General features: G+C 41.1%; 1 protein-coding gene across 1 annotated transcript in view; it reads right to left on the reverse strand.

Moving 5' to 3' along the window:
- Nucleotides 1-20,310, reverse strand: part of CACNA2D4 (calcium voltage-gated channel auxiliary subunit alpha2delta 4) — a 111,019-nt gene that overhangs the window by 85,145 nt on the left and 5,564 nt on the right. The window contains exons 3-11 of the mRNA XM_029955242.1: nucleotides 19,145-19,261; nucleotides 13,278-13,337; nucleotides 11,698-11,860; nucleotides 11,236-11,367; nucleotides 3,971-4,031; nucleotides 3,167-3,317; nucleotides 1,376-1,450; nucleotides 401-490; nucleotides 175-288 (exon numbers count right to left, since the gene is read on the reverse strand). Of these exons, the coding sequence (XP_029811102.1) occupies nucleotides 175-288; nucleotides 401-490; nucleotides 1,376-1,450; nucleotides 3,167-3,317; nucleotides 3,971-4,031; nucleotides 11,236-11,367; nucleotides 11,698-11,860; nucleotides 13,278-13,337; nucleotides 19,145-19,261 (963 nt within the window). The remainder of the gene's footprint in view (nucleotides 1-174; nucleotides 289-400; nucleotides 491-1,375; nucleotides 1,451-3,166; nucleotides 3,318-3,970; nucleotides 4,032-11,235; nucleotides 11,368-11,697; nucleotides 11,861-13,277; nucleotides 13,338-19,144; nucleotides 19,262-20,310) is intronic.

The raw sequence follows: 20,310 nt of genomic DNA on the forward strand, positions 1-20,310 counted from the left end.
ATGCCAATCTGGGACATACTGTCTGAATTTACTAATATGTCTAATGGGACAGGACATTTGAACTCAGGGCAGGCCTGTTTTTTCTGGGCACCACTGGTTATCCCATGTAGGCAGTAGGGGAATGCTTCCCCTGGCCTTTTCCCTTGCCCCCTTGACCTCCACCAGAAGGGTAACCTTGCGGTCAGGCCAGTTGTACTTCTCAAATACTGGCTCATAGTCCTCCACGGCTCCATCACTGATCAGCATGATGGCCTGATTGCAGAGGCTTCCTTGCCGGGCCTCTTGGAACTGTGTGGGGAAAGGGCAGGCAACATGACTGCAGCCCAACAACTGCCCTCCCCACACCTTCACCCCATCTCCTAGCCCTTCACTCTCCCCCAGCTTCACCAGGTGTGGGTACCTGATTCAGGATCTGGAAGGCTTCTGTCAAGGCTTGGTTCACAACCCCCACACCCTTGACCATTAGTTCATCTACCAGCTGTTTGAAATGCTGTCATGGGTAAGAAATTAGAGGACGGTCAGTTGATTGACAGGCAAGGTCTTAATGTAGAGCTGTTTGCCCAGAACATGACTGCAGGGTCCATCTCTTCATGATCCAGCTAATTTCATGGATGGACCCTACAAAAGATGTTTCTTAAATATCCCCAAGATAAACAGAGGGTGTAAATGGCTGGGTGCAAACATATCCCCACTACTGGAAGGAAATGCCAAATGTGAGCCCATTTGGTGCAGGGAGGACAGTCCACACAGACCTGCTGGGAGCCAATGCCCAAGTCCCCAGCATCCTCAGCACCCAGCCCAACATAACTCAGTGGTGAGCATTTCACTGGAGAAACCATGGAGGCCATCAGGGGCTCCAGTGTCCAACCTGGGGCGTGGATTCAAGAAGAAACCAAACTCAAATTCTCCAGTCACAGAAAGAAGGATCTGTGACATGCAAACTTTTCCTTTTAAAAAAAGTTACCACATCCTTTCCTCTTTGGCCTTTGAGAAAGACTCAATCCAATGGGTTTGAGCTTCTCTGCCTTTTGGGGAAGTTCTTCATCAAGACTGATACAGTGGAAAGGCCCACAGAGGAGGCAAAGAGGGAAACTGAGTCTTGGATAATCCACAGAGTGAAAAAGCAGTTCTAAGTAATCAGATTTCCCTTGGATGTGAGGTCTCTTTTTGCTCACTATTTGTTCTGATAAGCAGGTAGCATATTTATGAGGCAACTTCTTGGGTGTATTTACATGGGTAAGTGCTTTGCCCTCTTTCCAAGTGCCTGGGAATAAGTAAAGGGGCCAATCAGGCAGTCTGTTCAGGTGACTGCCCACCATCCTAATCAAGTAGGGGCTCAGAAGGATCAGGCACTCACCTGATCGTACACACTCACCTCACGATTGTCTCGATCTGCCTGGACAAGGATTCCTTTAAAACAAGGCTCGATATAATGGATGTAGTCACTGTACTGCAATTGCAAAGGGCAGAGGGGGTAGAAGAACAGATAGGGTCAATTGGGAAGCTCAGGCAATTCACAGGTTACCTAGGCACCTGTGTAATATTATCTTGGGGTACCCTATGCTTCTGGCAGTTTTTCTGAGTAGAGAGAAGGGAGTACAGAGAATAGTGGGGCCTTAACTCCAAAAATTCTCCTCAAATCCTGGTCTTGGTCTTCTCAGGTGGCTGAGTGATGTCCATTCCCAGAACACACAGAGGACCTGAAGGTACTAAGAGAATTCTTTTGGTCTCCACCCGTAGGACCTAGACAAAGTACCTTCCACAAGAATTCCAGAGCCTTCTAGTTCTTCTGTGTTCAGACCCCTCCCCAATGCCTGGGTCTAGGGATTAGGAACTGCATTCTTTTACCTTTTGCCTTGCATTTATAATCAAGATCCTCTAGCTGTCAACAGGAAATGGGAAAGAGAGAAATAAATTCTGCCCTCTTTTTCTTAATCTCTCTATTTCCCTATAGTTAAAATTCAAATCTTCAAGATGTCTTTAATCTACTTCTGTTTAAATACGAAAGGGAGAGAAAGGGAGATGATGGTGACATGGTGGTAGGAATGCACACAGGTTCTAGGGCAAGTGCTGAGGTGTTCTGGGAGATGGTCGGGAACAAATGTTTCTCCTGCCTCTCCTCCCCAAAAGCAGGAGAAAGGTTGGGAGAGAGGTGTGGCAGGCTTTGCAGGAGGAGCAGAAGCACACTCCCATTCGTGTAGAGGAATGGGTCCTATCCCTGTAGCTGTCTTGTCACTGCTGCAGGTCCTGTCTAGGGATGGAAAGGTGGTGAAGTTGGTGAGGGCAGCGTCCAGGGGTGGTTTAGGTGGGTAAATGTTGCAGGACTCAGGGGAGCAGTTCAGAGTTGAGAAGGGCCCTTCTTACCCCCAAGATGAACATTTTGAAGTTAGATCATTTTGCCTTGGTATTTCTTTACTAAATACATAAATTCCATTGAAGATAAGCATTTCACAATGTGACAAGCTGATGGAAGAAGTTTTGGATCAGGTGGCCTTCAAATTGTTGCCCTAAAGGTGTCAGTCAACTGCCTCCTTGGAGGGCTGAACTCGTCAGCTCTCTCGTTGCATTGAAAGCATTCTCCTGACTTGTTTATCTTCCCATTTTTTTTCTGTTTCACCCCTCTCCATTAATTTTATAGGATGGGCAGAGCTATCCTCAGGAAGAGTTGCTGTGAAAGCAGGACTAGGGTCTGGTCTCTTTCTAGCCCCCACTACCTATATTCCCCTTCTACTGTGTCTGGATTTGGTGGGATGAAGGAGGTGGGAGTACTGGAAATGTAAAAAACAAGAGCCCAATGCTCACTCATCCTACACATAACAGAGAGGCTGTTCCAGCAATGGGTACCAGTCAAGAGCACATAGATGGGGGTGAGTTCAAGTATTTGCTCAGGGCCAGTACCTCTTAATTTTTATTCTCAGACTCATCTGAGAAATCAATGAAATCTGTGGAATCAGAAAAGTGGACGCACAAAATTTTACACAGAAACTCTGTAGACCTCTTGAAGCCCATCCTTGGTCCAACCTTAGGTTGGAAGCCCCAGCTTCAGAGAAAATAATCATTCAACAGTATGAAGCATCAAGTGATTGTATGTGTAGGTCATTCTAGTGTAGACTGAAAAGTTTTTTTTTCTGGGGAGAGCTATTCTAGAACAGGAAGGCACATTTACCGCAATGATATTAACAAAGTCATTCTCCCCCAGTGTGTCCAGGATGGTGGAGATAGTGTGCTTGGCAATAGTCATCCGCAGCCCCTTCATGCTGCCACTCGTATCCACCAAAATCACTATGTCCTTGGGAGTAGTAGCAGCTTGTATGTACCTTTAACAGAAAGAAAGCACAGGTCAGTAATGGGAAAACTAAACCCAGAAAAACCACCCGAGTCTCTAGTTATTTCTATTCAGACTGCGGTTCAAGTGTACCCAAGGTTCAGGTCAACAATCCATCAACGCCAGCTTTTATCATGTCCCATAAACATTCAGCATAGTTCTAAAGGCATTTGGGGGTCAACAGTTAGGAATGTGCTCATCTAATGGACCAGGTGGGAGGAAGGTTCGGTCCTGGTGGTAAGCTGTGTCCTCTTTATTTTGGACCAGCCAGGGTCCTGGAGGGGAAGGCAGCAGGAAGGGAGAGAGAGCTGGATTTCACCCTGAGACTCTGTTATAAATCTTCCAGAGGAGGAGTGTGGAGGGAAAGGAGAATCTGGCAGAGGGTTGATTTGGAGACATCTCAATGTGCTGGAAAAAGATTTGGGGTAATAAAGACAATTGTAATGATTTCTGGAGCAAGGGCAGGTGCAGAGAAGAGAAAGACAACGGGCAACTCTTCCTGCTTTTGCACTGGGTTCAGGTTCCACACACCTGAGGCCCTTGGCTGGTGGTGGGGGTAGGGCAGGGACTGGAGGAAAACTAGGTGAAACCCAAAGATTATAAGAGACATGTCAGCACCACAGACCTTTCCCCTGGATCTCTTACCAGCCACGATTTCTGCAGTCGAAGGCAATGACTCCATTCTCATCAGGTATCCATTTGATGCCTGGGGAAATAAAGGCTGGTCCTTTCACCAGTTTAGTAAAGAGCACTGGTTGGGCAGTGATGTCCAGTTTGGCCATCCCCAGGTCAAGGCCAGCAGTGGACCTGGGCATCAGGGTTTGGAACCACTAGATCCACCCTGTAAACTGAGGCAGCAGGCAAGGAGGAAGGCCAACTTATGAAGGGATATCTACCACACACACTGTCCACACCCATAGTTGGGGTTACTTTCACAGGTAGGCCCCCCAAAATGTGATACCTGGCACTCATTTGTGACTGAACATAAAGCTTCACATGTAGAAGGGAAGCTTGAAGTTAACATCTACTACCATCAGCAAAGCATGGACAGAGCAGTAAACAGCCAGGTACTCTGATCTCTAGCCCATCTGCTTTACTCATCTTAATTAAACTCACTGGGAGAAGTGACTGGCTACAAGATTGTAAGCTCCTTGAAGTCAGGGATTCCCAGTAACCAGCACGTGTCTAGCATAATACCTAGCAGAGCCCAATAAATGTTGGTTACATGAATGAAAAATTAATGAATGAGTATGAAAGGTCTTGCCTTGAGCACTAGCAGAATGCTTTGGTCTTATTCATCTGATCAAAAACTTGGATAAATGTACAGAAAGCACAGATAACACTGACATGATCAATGATAGAATCTCTTTTGAAATATTTTAATGATTAGAAACAGTGGGTTCAAAATAAGGAGATTAAAAATAACAGGTGAAACTGTAGTTGGTTATGTTTGGGCTAGAAAAAAAGGTTGTTTTAGTATCATGAATGTCTAGAAGCTCCAAGGGATTGTCCTGTTCAATAACAGACTTCAGATGAGATACACCCTTTGAGGCATCGCTGGTCTCAAAGGTAGGAGATGTTTTCAGAGATCATGCCCCCCAAACCAGACAAATGACAGCAGAGTTCCAAGAGTGAGGGGCAGGGGCCCAGGCAGCCAGGAGCCAAGGCCTGGAAGGAAGAAACAGGACCAGAGCATGGTGGGAGCTTGAGTAACAATAGCTCTGATGTAGATCTGCAGACAGCTGTGAGAAGTAGCATCCTCCAAAGGACACATTCCTATAGCAGCAGCACAGGTTTAGGGAATCTGATCCTTAGAACAGTAATGAGGAGGAGAAACTGTGTCTAAGAGTCTCAGTTCTGAACCAAAACCCTAGAAGAGAGTTTTAGTGGTCCTGGTGGGGATACCCTCAACTCCAAGAAGAAACAGAAGTGGTCCTCTTGGGTGGAAGCTTGCCTCTTGAAGTGATATGGCCTCACAGGCAAAGATGGCCAAAAACACGAGAAACAGTCAGTGTGAGTGAGAGGCAGCAGAGGCAAGAACCATCAGCTGTAGCTTCCCAAGGATTACAGGTGTTGGAACTGTCAAATACAAAGTAGAAGATGGCTGTGTCAGAGAAATCATCAGGAAGAATGAATAACAAGAGTGATTAGGAACAAAATAATAGCCTTAAGAATATGGAACATTTTACTAAATGTTGAAAAAATGTATAATGGATTATAGTCCAAAAAATCATTTGAAAGATTCCTTCAGAGGCTAGAATGAGAAGGTCTAATATATGTCTGGCTGGGGCTATAGAAAGAGAAAAGGCAGAGCACGAGGAAAGATGATGGTCACAGAGCTGATGTTGGCCAATGCTCTAGGACTGAGAAACAGTCCGAATCCAGAGATCTAGAAATAGATATGCACAACATATCCCAAGCAGGATAAATAAGATATCCACATGTAGACACATAATAGTGAAACCACACAACTCCAAGGGCAAATACATTATATACATACATACATACCTTGAAAATAGCCAGAAAAGCTAGAATACTTACAAAGGAAGAGCAGTTAAACTGATAGCAGATTTTCACAACATCAATGGAAGTCAGAAGACAGTAGAAACACAGTTTTTTAAGGTGTTGAGAGAAAATAATTTCTAATTTAGGAATGCATTCCCGGCCAAACAATCATTAAAAATACAACAGTTTTGGTAGAAAACAACAGTGTTGTTTTCTGAAATCTGCTTCGGGATTTCTAGTTCCTCTGTGCTGTTATTTATTGCAAACTATTTCTCAGGAGTGTGTCATTAAATGCAGGCTTAGTCACTCGTCTCCAAAAAGAAAAAAAAAAGGACTTGGTCTTTTCTGTTTAAGTGAGATGACAAGAAGAAATGATATGTGTAACTTGTAAAAATAACAAAGGATGAATTAAAAAGCAAAACAAAAAAGTGGGGGTAAAGTAAAATGGTTATAGATAAACAAAGCGGGAGCCGTTTACCAAGAGATCCACCAGAAAGGAACTTCTGACATTTACTACAAGAAGGAAAAGGATCTTGAAAAGACAGTTTGAGATGCATGAAGGATTGGTGGGTAAATAAAATAGTAAACAAAGAGTCGTTCCAAATAGGCAATGTTTGTTTCAAGTAACAGCAATAGTATCTAATTTGTGGGAATAAAAAAAGGGATCTATTACATGGCAATGGAATGGAAGCCAAGGTGGAAGAAGTAGATGTAAGCACAAGAGTCCTAAAGCTCTTTTTCGACTGGAAGGAGAGTAAAAATATTATTTAATTTTAACATCACGTGTTAAGTGTGCCTGACAATTGTGGGGGTAATTACTAAAAGAAACAGAAGTTCCAAACTGATAGAAAAATAGAGAAGTAATGAGGGAAGGGGATATTTATCATAAATGCCAATCTCTGAAAAAGACAAATAAGGGGAAAGAAGAAACATAAAAATAAAAGGACAAATAAATTTAAAACTCATATAATAGCATGTTTAAAAATATCAATACAATAAATGCTTAACTTGCCACCAGTAAAAGAGATTGTCAGTCTGGATAAAAATTGAAAAGCTATGAGCTATTTTCAAGATATATGATTAAAGGAAAATGACACAGAAGGTTGGAAGTAAAGGGAGGCAAAAAACATATAACACCCAAATACTAACTAAGAACAAACTGGTATCACTCTATGGATATGAGACAAAATTGACTTATAACAAAAAGTGTCAAGCAAACATAAATCAGCAAAGATATAGAAAATTTAAACAATACAATTAATAAGCTTGATTAACAACATATGCAGAAATTTTCATCCAACAATTAGAGCACACATATTTTTCTCAAGTACACATGGAATATTTATAAAATTTGATGATGTCTCAACTAATTCCACATAAACTGGAACCACAATACCATGTTTTCTGATTGCAAATAAACTGAATTAGAAATTTATAATAAAAAGATAAATATAAAATCCTTATATATTGAGAAATTTTATAAATTTTTAAAAATTTTATTTTATATACATACAGAATTTCAAGCAAGCTCCATGCTCAGTATGGGGCCTGACACAGAGCTTGATCCCATGACCCTGGGATCATGACCTGAGCTGAAATTGAGAGTAGAATTCTCAACCAACTGAGCCACCCAAGTGCCACTAAAATGTACTTTTAAATAACTAAAAGATCAAAGAAGAAATTACAGGGAAATTTAAAAATATTTAGAAGCAAATGATAATTTAAACACCAGCATGACACCAAAAACACAGGCAATAACTTTTGTGTATGAGAGGACACAACCAATAGAGTGAAAAGAGAAAACAGAACGGGTGATATCTGCAAATTATTTATCTGATAAGAGGCTAATATCCACCAAATATAAAGAACTACAACTCAAGAACAACAAAAGCAAACAATCCAATTCAAAAATAGGCAAAAGACTTGAATAGACATTTCTCCAAAGAAGACACACAATGGCCAATAAGCACATGAGAAGATGTTCAACACCCCTGCATTAGGAAAATTCAAATCAAAACCATGATGAGATACCATTCTCATCCTTAAGATGGTTATTCTCAATTTTGTTTTGTTTTAACATAACAAAGGTAGGGAGGGATTGGAACCCTTGTGCATTTGGTAGAAATGTAAAATAGTGTAGTTACTATGGAAAACAGAATGGAAGTTCCTCCAAAAATTGAAAATAGAATTGCTATATGACCCAGGAATTCCATATCTCAGGACACACCCAAAATAAGCAAGAGCAGGGTCTCAAGTAGATATTTGTACATCCCTATTCATAGTAGCATTATTCACAATAGCTAAAATGTAGAAGCAGCAGCTCAAGTGTCCATCTACAGATAAATGAATAAACAAAATGTGATCTATCATACAATGAAATATTATACAGCCTTATAAAGGATGGAAATTCTGACACATGCTACAACATGATGAATCTGGAGGACATTACACTAAGTTAAATAAGCCAGGCATAAAAAGACAAATATTGTAGGATTCCACTTATACAAGGTACCTCGAGTAGTCAAATTCAAAGGGACAGAAATAAGAATGATATATATATCAATTATAATTCCATTTTGTAAGTTAGGGTGGTAAACTTTATGTTATATGTATTTTACTATAGTTTAAAAATTTTTAAAACTACTACTAACCACATCTGTGAGATGCAGCAAAAATGGAGCTTCTAGGGCCAAGGTATTTCCATAAACACTTATTTTAGGAACAAAGAAAGGCTTAAAATGAAACCAAGTATGCAATTTAATAAGAAAAACTGCAGAATATATTCAAGGAAAGGGAAAAGAGGAGATAAGGTAGAGCTGAAACAGATGACATGGAGAACAAAGAAGCAATAGAGAGAAATCCACGAAGACAAAAGATGATTCCTGACTAACAAAATAGAGAAACCAATGGCAGGATAATAAAGAAAAAAATAAGTAATACTCTAAATAAAAGGAAAAATACTTATAGATTCAGCAGAGATTAAAAAGATGATAGAATAATAGCTTTTTGGAGATAGTTTTGAAAACTCAGATGAAAGGGGGTGATGCTTAGAAAAAAGTATTTTACCAAATTAAGAAGAAATAGAAAGCCTTATTAGTCTTGCAAGTATTAAATATATTGAAATGGTAGTTTAAAATATTCCCATAAAGAAAACATCAGGTCTATATGGTTTTAAAGAGGAACAAACTTTGAAGGGAAAGATCAGTCTAACTTATTAAAATACTTCCAAAAAAAAAAAACAAACAGAAAAAGAGGGAATACTTCACAGTTTATTCTATGAAGCAACTATAATTTTGAAAACCAAAGGCAGTACAAGAAAAAAATTTACAAGACCATTTCATTCATGAGTGCAAAAAATCCTAAACAAGATCATTAATAAACTAAATCCAGCAATGCACAAAAGACTAATTTACTATGATCAAGTTACATTTTCTTATAAATGTAAGGATGGGTTAACATTAGAAAAGTCAACAGATGGACAAAAGTCATAATAGGCATTTCACAGAAGAAGAAATACATACAACACATGAAGAAGGAGATACTCAGCTTCACAAGTGATCAAATGCAATGCCAGACCAGTAAAATATCATTTTATACTAAAGTGTTATTAATAAAAACTTTTAATGTTTAATAATACCCAGGGTTTGAGAAAATATGGATCAATAGACTCTGTTATTCATGACTGGTGGGAATATAATAATACACGTACTTTAGAAAACAATTTTGCACTTTCTTATCATAGTAGAACAGTCATATATCTCAGAACCTAGCAATTCCATTCTAGGGACATGCCTAAGAGAAACTCTCAGAATATGTCTAGGAGACATGTATAAGAACATTCATAGCAATACTGTTCTTAAAAGGAAAAAAAAAAAAACAGAGAAGAAAAACAAACAAAAAACTGCAAATGACTCAGGATCAGGAGGATGAATAAACTGCTATATTGGCCCCTAAGAATATGACACAGAAAAAAATGACAAAGTACAGATACAGACAACTCAGATGAATCTTGCTAGTATAATACTGAATGAAAAAGCAAGCTCTGAAAGTCTATGCTCAAAACCAGTTTAATTTAAAATTTTAAAAATAAGCAAAACAAAACAATATATTGTTTAGGCAGATGTCTTTGTAAAAATGAGATAAAACTAAATAGCTAAGTAGAGAACCAAAAAATTCAAATAGAGGGATAAGTTCAAAATGCAAGATAGTTGTTACCTGGTCAGTTGAAGGGGGTGAAATTGGGGAGAAGTCAGAGGCGGGCAGAGGTAGAGGAGGTTTGTTAACATTCTAGTTTTTGCATTGTGATGTAAATACAAGTATTCATTAATTATAAATAAAAAATTTAAAAAAAAAACATAGAAATAGGGCTGCATTGACCCATGAGAACAGTGTACCATAATTATGAACGGCCAACCCAATACTGTGCACCTGGGGGCTGATATATATCTATAAGTGTGGATGCGATGTGAGAAGTTGCCCTCCTTCTTTGTAGACTGATATGAGCCATATCTGGTGTTCTGTCTGCACACAAGTTGATGTCTCTGGACGTAGCAAAATATTTTCAGGAATTTGACCCTGGGGAAGATCTGAGGGACATGTGAGATGTCTTCAAGCATTTTAAGGACTGTTCCAAGGAAGAGGGATGAGCTTGCTTGTTGAGGCTCCAGAGAGCAGAGGAAGAAAGTGACTGGTTGTGGATTTGGGCAGAGAAACACGGGCATGCTAAAACCCTGTGATCTCTAAGATCCCTGTGTCTTCCAAAAGAATTGGCTTTTCCAGCTGGGGACACAGAAAAGTCTTTTATAATTTTTTTCTGATTTCTGGTCTGAGAAAAACAGGGCAAATTCAAATCTTTCAGGACAGTGTGTTAAAATATAAAAATGGGTTGAAGTAAAATGCAAACCTTGTGGTAAATGTTTGTTTTCTTTTACTGATGGACAAAGGAGTCTCCCCATGCCATCTATTAAGTCAGTGACTAATCACATACTAACTGGTGGTGGCACTTTGTACACAGTGCTATTGAGCACATCAAGTGAATATGCTCCATTTCTCCAATTAGGATGTAAACTCCTTAAGATCAAGAATTGTTTTATTTTCCTTTGTATTTTCCACAGTGCTTTTCATAGGACAAGAGTTTAATGTGGTCATTTTGGGATGGGTTACTATGGTGTTTGATAGTTTTTTTTCATTCATTCAGTCATTCATTCATTCATTCAACAGCTATTTATTGTAAATGTGCTTATCATGTTGTGAAGGGAGTCAAAATGTGGGTTGGAGATGCTTTTGTATAGGAGGGGGATCCATTCACTGGGAGACCTGAATGCCAGGATCCACCTTCAATGTCTCCATTGCTTTATTCCTAGAGAAGCTCAGAAGACCATGGAGATGCCTCCTGATATTTTTACCTGGATAGATCCTGAAGAATCCAGTGGAGCTGCCAAAATATTGCCAGGTCAATGTTGGGTCTCTCTGGAAGTTCTCCACAAAAACACTATTCAAGGCTTCAGACATGTAGACTCCATTTAAAATGTCTGGGTCTAAAAGGTGAAATTACAGGAAGAACGGCAGAGAAACTAAATCAGAAACAGTAACCCCCTACAGTGCTGTTGTTTACAACTTCCTGCTACATTGCTCTTGGAGAGCCACACTCACACACTCTAATCCAGGAATGCTGTTTTCTCCCAGCCCAAACTGGTGTAGAATACTTTTCCTTGTTCTCCCCAGTCAAGGAGGTTGGAGAATCAGATTACACTCTGCAGGGCTTCTCAGGAAAATGGAGGCAAATCTTTAAAACTCACCAGTATCACCTAATGACTACAAACTGTTAAGAAAGTATGCCAAATTGTGAGGTGGGGCAGGGGAGCTACCTTTGTTGTACACGTTGGTGGGCAGCTGCACGCTGCTGATGGAGGTGTTCACCATCAGGTTGCTGAAGTGTGTATTGGACTCCAGGACAAACTCAGCCCCCAACTCCACGTAATTGCCATTCTCATCCCTCTCGTTGATAAGGACCGCGTTGTAGTAGTTAAACTAGGGGTGGAGGGGAAATAGCACAGAGACAGTGTGGACACAAGAGACGTACAGGGTGAGAGAGAGAGAAAAAGAAATGGCACAGATCAGAGCACTCAGGTGTGAGAGGTGGGGTCAGACAGACTGACAGCATTCATACAAGCAACAACTGTGGAAAATTGAGGCAGTGACCTGTATTACACATATGGACAAATACAGACCCCAGACAGTTGGAGACCATGGTTGATTCACTTGGATTGTGATATAAGTTGTCTAGATTACTGCCTCAGTTCTCCACTTTGCTTAGCATGTGTGGGCATGACAAGATCAGAGCCAGAGAGGGGCAAGTAGAGGTCCAAAGTGAAGTAAAGACATAGAGGCAGCCTCATGGGTACCAACCAATTTTCTTCCATTGTGGAAGGGCTCCTAGGAGCCCAGAGTGGTGGGTCCTAAGAGGTGAGGCTCCTCTCTGTAGGAAATAGCCTGCAACCTGGGCCCGAGGTAGGGTCTGTGGGCCCCATGTCCCTATGAGGAGCCAGCAGTGTGCTTTTTGTCTCTAACATGCAGTGTTGGAGGGTATACTTGGAATGCCACACTTAGAGCCATGATCAGAGCCATAATCAGACCATCTTCCCCACTCTTTCCACACCACCTGATTCACATCTTGAACAGCCCCCTCAGGGCACCCTATGTTCTGCCCCACCCACACCGTAATACTGCTGACTGCAAGAACTTTCTAAAGCACAAATCCAGCTGTGTTCCTCCCCTGCTCAAACCTTTCAGTTTGTGCCATTCCAGGGTAAGCTGAGGCCAGATTCATATCTGCCCACAATCATTTTCTACTCACCATACTCTGGAAATACAGAGCTGACCATTGGCAATTTCTTCAGTCTTGTGTTTTCCTATTTCAGTGTCTTCTTTTCCCTTAGCTTCTCTATGCCTTTTCTGTTCAAATTCCTCTGGGCCCAAGGCTGGTCCAAATGTCATCCTGTGTGCAGGACTTTCTGAGACTCTAACCCTTCCCTTCTGCATTCTTGTGACTCTGTTTACCAACTCTCATGGACTTGTTACATGCCTCATGCTGGAGGTATTTGGTCTATGAGCTTCTTTTGACTTTTCATCTTTGCAGAAGCTACCACATGGTGGTTGGGCAAAAAATGTTTTTGAAATGTCTATGTGCCCTGTATGCCCCCTCCCCAAGTCTTGAAAATTATCTCTCCTACCCGGTCCATAAATCTCTTCTGAAAAGACTGGGGAGCATTTCAGAATCAAACTATTATAGGTTCATACAAATCCTGTGCACATTAAAAGATGGTGCTGGACTTCCCACCTTCCCACACCCCTCTGTATCTTATACTCAGGGGACCCTGGCTCTTGGTGGGGGTTTGGTGATTTGTCATTATACCCTCTCAGCAGCAGGTCTGGGGGCAGGACTCACCACCAGAGATGCATTGAATTCATGGTTCAGGTCAGCCTCCTCAGCAGCCTCTACTAGATTCTGAAGGATGGAAACACAAAGGGGAGAATGAATGGGCAAAACAAGGCCAGTAGGTTTTCAATAATTTCTGCTCCTAAGAATATACCCAAGAGAACTGAAAACATGTACTCAAACACTAACTTGTGCACAAATGTTTATAGAAGCACTATTCACAACAGCCAAAAGGTAAATACACATTATTAAGTGAAAGATGCCAGTCTGAAAAAGCTACCTACTGCATTCCAACTACATGATATTATGACATTATGGAAAAGGCAAAACTATAGAAACAGTAAAAAGATCAGTGGTAGCCAGAGGTTTGTGGGGAGGGAGAAAGGAATAGGCACAAAACGGAGGGTTTGTTTTTTTGGGGGGAGCAGTGAAACTGTTCTGTATGACCTATAACAAGTGCAATGAAAGACTCCAGATATTCAAGGTTACATGCCATATGATTCCACTTTTGTGAAATATTCAAAATGGAAAATTTATTGACAGAAAGCATATTAGTGGTTCCTGGGAGCTGGGGGATGGGGATGGGGAATGAGAGTGACTGCTTAATGGGTACAGGGTTTCTGTCTGGGAGTGATGAAAAGTTCTGGAACTAGACAGTGATGGGAGCTGCAGAGATGCATAGAGTGTATCGAATGCCACCGGATTGCACATTTTAAAATGGTTAAAATGGTACCTTTTATATTATGTGTATTTACCATGATTTAAAAAAAAAGGGAGGTCAAAGTCAGGCAGAGAAGGACAGATATCATATGTTGTCACTCATAGGTCTAACAGGAGAAACCAAGCAGGAGACCATGGGGAGGGAAGGGATGGGGGGAAGAGAGAGAGGAAGGGAGGCAAATCATGAGAGACTCTTGAATACTGAAAGCAAACTGAAGGTTGAAAAGGGAGGGGGGAAGGGGTAGGGGGGTGATAGTAATGGAGAGGGGCACTTGTGGGGAAGAGCACTGGGTGTTATATGGAACCAACTTGGTAATAAACTATTTAAAATTTTTCTTATAAATAAAAAATTAATTTTATTGATCTATTTAGAGAAAAAAATAAAAAGCGATGTCAGAATTACAGAACATCACAGGAATTAAGGAAATTAAAGGAGACACAAATAATGGAAAGGTCCCTTTTCATGGATTGGAAAAATTAATATTGTTAAAATGTCCATAGTACCCAAGCGATCTACAAATTCAATGCAATCCCTATCAAAATCCCAATGTCATTCTTTACAGAAACAGAAAAAGAAAACACACCACAAAATTCATGTGGAACCACAAAAAACCATGAATAGCCAAAAACAATGTTGGTTAAGGAGAATAAAGTTGGAGGCATCACATTTCCTGATTTCAAAATATATTACAAAACTACAATAATCAAAACAGTTGGTATTGGCAGAAAAAGGCATAATGACAAACGGAACAGAATAGAGAGTCCAGAAATAAATCTGCACATTTATTTTAAAAACTTTAAAAATGTTTTATTTATTCATTTTTGAGAGAGAGAGAGAGAGAAAGAGCAAGAGAGTATAAGCAGGGGAGAGGGGCAGAGAGACACACACAGAATCCAAAGCAGGCTCCAGGTTCCGAGCTGTCAGCGTAGAGCCTGACACAGAGCTCAAACCCACAAACTGAGATCATTATCTGAGCTGAGGTCAGACACTTAACACCCAGGCAACCCTAATCCAGCATTTAAAATCAACTGATCTTGAAAGATGCTAAGTACACACAATGGTAAAAAAAAAAAAAAGTCTCTGTAAATGGTGTTGGGAAAACTGAATATTCACATGCATAAGAATTAAAGTCGGCCCTTATCTTATACCAAATACAAAAATCAACTCAAAACAAAGACCTTAATGCAAGACCTGAAATTATAAAATTACCAGAACAAAGCATAGAGAAAAAGTTTCTTGTCACTGGTCTTTTGGGGGAGCATGTGACACCCAAGACACAGGCAACAAAAGCAAAAATAGAAATGGGATTGCATCAAACCAGAAAGCTTCTGCACAGCAAAGGAAACAATTATCAGAGTGAACCTACAGTTGGCAAAACTGGAGAACTACATGCAAAAGAATGAAACTGAACCACTTACTTAACGCTATACACAAAAATAAACTCAAAGTGTATTAAAAACCTAAATGTGAGGCCTGAAACTATAAAATTCCTAGAATAAAACACGGAATAATTTCTTTGACATTCACCATAAAAACATTTTTTTAGATAGGTCTCCTCTGCAAGTGAAACAAAAGCAAAATTAAACTATTGGGACTGCACCAAAATAAAAGGCTTTGTGCAGTGAATGAAACCACCAACAAAACGAAAAGGCAACCTACTGAGTGGAGAAGATATTTGCACATGATATCTGATAAGGGCTTAATATCCAAACTATATAAAGAATTTATACAAGGCAACAGGGAAAAAACCCAAATAATACAATTAAAAATGAGCAGAAGAGCTGAATAGAAATTTTTCCAAGGAAGACATACAGATGGGCAAGAGGCACATGAGAAGATGCTCAACATCACTAATCATCAGGGAAATGCAGACTAAAACCACGATAAGATATTTCTTTGTACCTGTCAGAATGGCTAAAATAAAAATCACAAGAAATATCAAATATTGATGAGGATGTGGAGGGAAGGGAACACTTGTGCACTGGTGGTGGGAATGCAAACTGGTGTAGCCACTGCAGAAAACAGTATGGAGTTTCCTCAGAAAATAAAAAATAAAATTACCAGATGATTTAGTAGTTCTACTACTGGGTATTTACCAAAAGAAAATAAGAACACTAATTCATCACCATCATCCACCTCCAGAACTCAAAAAAAAAAAAAAAAAAAAAAAAAAAAGAAAAAAACACGAATTCAAAAAAGACATATGCATTCCTAGGTTTATTACAGCATTACTTAACAATAGCCAAGATATGGAAGCTGCCCAAGCATCCACTGATAGATGGATAAAGAAGGTGTGGTGTATATATAGTGGAGTATTAGTCATAAAAAAGAATGAAATCTTGCTTTTTGCAACAACATGGATAAACTTAGAGGGTGTAATGCCAAATGATATGTTAGAGAAAGACAAATACCATATGATTTTACTTATATGTGGAATTCCAGAAACAAAGCAAGCAAACAAAGAAAAAAGAAACCACCACCAACAAAGGACTATTAATTCTAGGGAACAAACTGATGGTTAACCAGAGGGGAGGTGAGTGGGGGATGGGTAAATAGGTGAAAGTGATTAAGAGTACACTTACCTTGAAGAGAACTTAGTAATGTTAAAAAAAAAAAAAAGTCAAAGGACTGAATAGACATTCCCCAAAGAAGACATACAAATGACCAACAGATACATGAAAAGGTACACAATCTCACAAATCATCAGGGAAATGCAAATCAAAACCACAAATGAGGTATCATCTCATACCTGTTAGAAGGCTGTTATTAGAAAGACATAAGATAAAAAGTGTTGGTGTTGCTGTGGAGGAAAGGAAATCCTTGCATTGTTGGTGGGAATATAAATTGGTATCACCATATGGAAAACAGCCTGGAGGTTCCCCCAAAACTTAAAAGTAGAACTACCATATGATCCAGCAATCCCACTTCTGAGTACATATCAAAGGAAATGAAATCAGGATCTCAAAATAGATATCTGCACTCCCATATTCACTGAAGATAATGCGAGTAATAGGGGAAAACCCTAAATGTTAGCCAACATGATATATATCTATCTCTATCTCTACCCAACCTTAAAGGAAACCCCTTCTACTTGCAACAACATGGATGAACCTGAAAAACAATATGCTAAGTGAAATAAGCCAGATACAGAAAGACGAACATTGCATAATATCACTTATATGCGGAATCTAAACTAGTCAAACTCATAGAAACAAGAGTTACAAGGAGCTGGTGAGGGGAGGGAAAAATGGGAAGATGTTGATCAAAGGGTATAAAGTTTCAGTTATACAAGATAAATAAGTTGTAGAGAACTGATGTACAGCAATATGACTTGAGTTGTTGACTGTTTTGTATTGTATTCTTGAAGTTTGCTAAGAGGGTAGATCTTGAGGGTTCTCATTACACATAAAAAAATTAATAAAGGGAGGCACCTGGGTAGCTCAGTCGGTTGAGCCTCCGGCTTCGGCTCAGGTCATGATCTCACGGTTCGTGGGTTTGAGCCCTGAGGCAGGCCCTGTGCTGACAGCTAGCTCAGAACCTGAAGCCTGTCTTTGGATTCTGTGACTTCCTCCCTCTCTGACCCTCCTCTCAAAAATAAATAAAACATTTAAAAAATTTAAAAAATAACTTATAAATGGAAAATTCTTAAAAAATTAATAAAGGGAGGGAGGGGGGAGGGAGGAAGGAAAAGCGTGAGGTATGGATGTTGGTTAGCTTGATTGAGGTGAATATTTCACAATGTGTATGTATATTATTGGGTCATCAGGTTGCATACCTTAAATATATATGATTTTTGATTGTCACTTATACCTTAATAAACCTAGGGAATAAAAAGGACCTGAGCTCTTATTCTGGCTTTGTCAGGGGAGAGGTCACTAAGCCTCTCTGGGTCTCTATTCATACAACTGTATATTGGGTCAAATGATCCAAGCCCCAAATCCTAAGATATGATGAAGAAATTCCACAGGGTAAAATTATTTTAGTGTTGCTTTGCAGTAAATTTCCCCATAGCATCCCCATGGAAGGGCCCAACATTTGTGCCCAGAGAGGGGTTTTAAACAGCACTGCAGATGGAAAGAGGCAAGCGTTACTGCTCTGTTGGTTGTATGTGAGGTCACTGTCCCCTTACTATAGTCTGGGATGGGCTCTCCAGTTTCCAAGTATCTTCTCTGATGCTGAGATCCCTAGCCCCTAAGCTATAGAAAGAAGCTACAAATTGTCACTTGTGGGAAAGAAGGTCTCAGCAACTTTGACACTGATGTTTCCCAGAGGGTGGGTTTTGACAGGGAGGTGGGGAGCCGGGCAGGGCACCGGTCAGGCTGCAGCTTCCTTTGTCAGCACTACCAGCTCTCTCCCTAACCCCTGCCCTCGGCCTCCCCTGCACAATCTACCACCCAGATCCATCTCTCTCCTTGTTTTCCAGGCTTCCCAAAGGGAGTCCTTCTGGGGATAACACTGGTTTCAGATGGCTAGGTGGAGCAGGAGCTGTGTATCTCTAAGCAGCCAAGTCTCCACAGATATCAGGGCAAGCCCTTCATGCCAGGGAAGGGACACATTCTGTTTCTAGCAGGGCCAAGTCAGGCTTGGTGGATGTGAGTGAGGGAATAACCTGAGCATGAAGCCCAGCATTATAAGTACTTCTGCTTCCTGGACGGCCCTCTGAGCACTCGAGGGCCATGATGGATGGGTTGGCATACAGAAGAGGAGACGGTGGGGGGAGGAGTAGAGGAAGGAGAAAAGGGGAGAGGACAGAAGTGAGAAGAGATGAAGAAGCTCAACTTTTTGAGCTCTCCGTTTAGCTCTATTCCCTCCCACCCACCAGCCATTCAGCCATTCACCTGCTCATCCAGCAGATGAGTCCTAAGTCCTCACTCTGTACCTGCTCTGTGACAGTCTCTTAACACAATACAATCCTATTGTATTGGACATTGTTCCCTAAGCCAGAGCTCAAATCTCAGGCCCCTTCTTTCTCCCTGTGCTTCCCATTATTTTCTCTTTTACAAGGATCTTTTGGCTCATGGGGCTACAAAGCAGACACTCATAAGGTAGGTAGAGGATGGTGTGGGAAACAGGATGCAGGGTCACACCACTGAGTGTCATTTTGGTGTCATGGGCACTGCGGTGGAGCCCCCACAAATCATAGGACCTAGAGTACCTTGACAGCCTCCACTTTCCTGCGTAGCATGGTTTCCATGTCCTCTGAGAACTTCCTCACCAGCTCCAAGCCATCCACCTCCTTGATCCTCAGACTGGACTCCACATCCTTGTATTTCTGTGCAGGGGAAGTGAGAGAGAGGGGTACCTGTGGTCTTGCACGTGATTACATGCAGCCTCCATCCTCCCAACTCGTGCATTCACACCTATAAAGTCTTGTTGACTGGACTAGAGGCAAGGACAGGCCCTCCCCTTCTTATATAATCTTCCCCACTAATATTAATAGCTGCCTCTTATCAAATGTTCCAGGAACTCTGGAGATGTTGTGGTTAATGTCCTTAAAAGGGAGTTGACTGAGGCTCAGAGAGGTCAACAAACATGACCAAGGTCACACAGCCAGTGAGTGAAGAACCTGGCAAGTGCCCAGCTTTCCATGGTTTTTGTGCAGTCATGCTGCCTCCCTCCTACTGCTCACAGGAACTGTGAGACATCGGTTTATTGCTCCCTGATGCCTAGTGGTATCAGCATGCTCCCTTCTCACATCCGTGTGAACTGAAATTCTCACTGCTGGGGCAGAGCTCAGCAGCTGCTGCAAGTTGTCCAACAAACTGCCAGTAGACCTAGGAGTTAAGAGAGCTGGGATCAGGTCTACTCGTTGGGCCCGCAGGAGATAATCCCTCACCTAGTGTGTATATAATGGCCCAGTTTGACCACCCAGTGGCCATGTGACCTCAGGAGAGTTACTCAGTTTCCTCATCTACAAGACGTCACACTTGCATGGCTTTAGAACATGCTCTAGAATTCTATTACCCAAAATGGCGACGTAATTATTGCTGTATCTCCCTCACCTGGGGTTGGAGAGCACAAATAAGAAAATGGTAGGGTTGCAAGGTAGAAGCTCCACGTGAGCTTAAGGGGTCTGAATTGTCATTGCTGCAGCTGCCTGCAGGGGGCGCAGGACTTCCCGGACCCGCCCACTCCCACCAGCCAAGGACCAGCCCTCGCATCGAAAGGGCTGCAATGTGTAAGGTGTAAGAGAGTGGTCTAGTTTCATTCTTCTGCATGTTGCTGTCCAGTTCTCCCAGCACCACCTGCTAAAGAGGCAGTCTTTTTTCCATCGCATACTCTTTCCTACTTTGTCAAAAATTAATTGGCCGTACATTTGTG

This window comes from Suricata suricatta, chromosome 10, assembly GCF_006229205.1.
Source record: "Suricata suricatta isolate VVHF042 chromosome 10, meerkat_22Aug2017_6uvM2_HiC, whole genome shotgun sequence".
Classification (NCBI taxonomy): Eukaryota; Metazoa; Chordata; class Mammalia; order Carnivora; family Herpestidae; genus Suricata; species Suricata suricatta.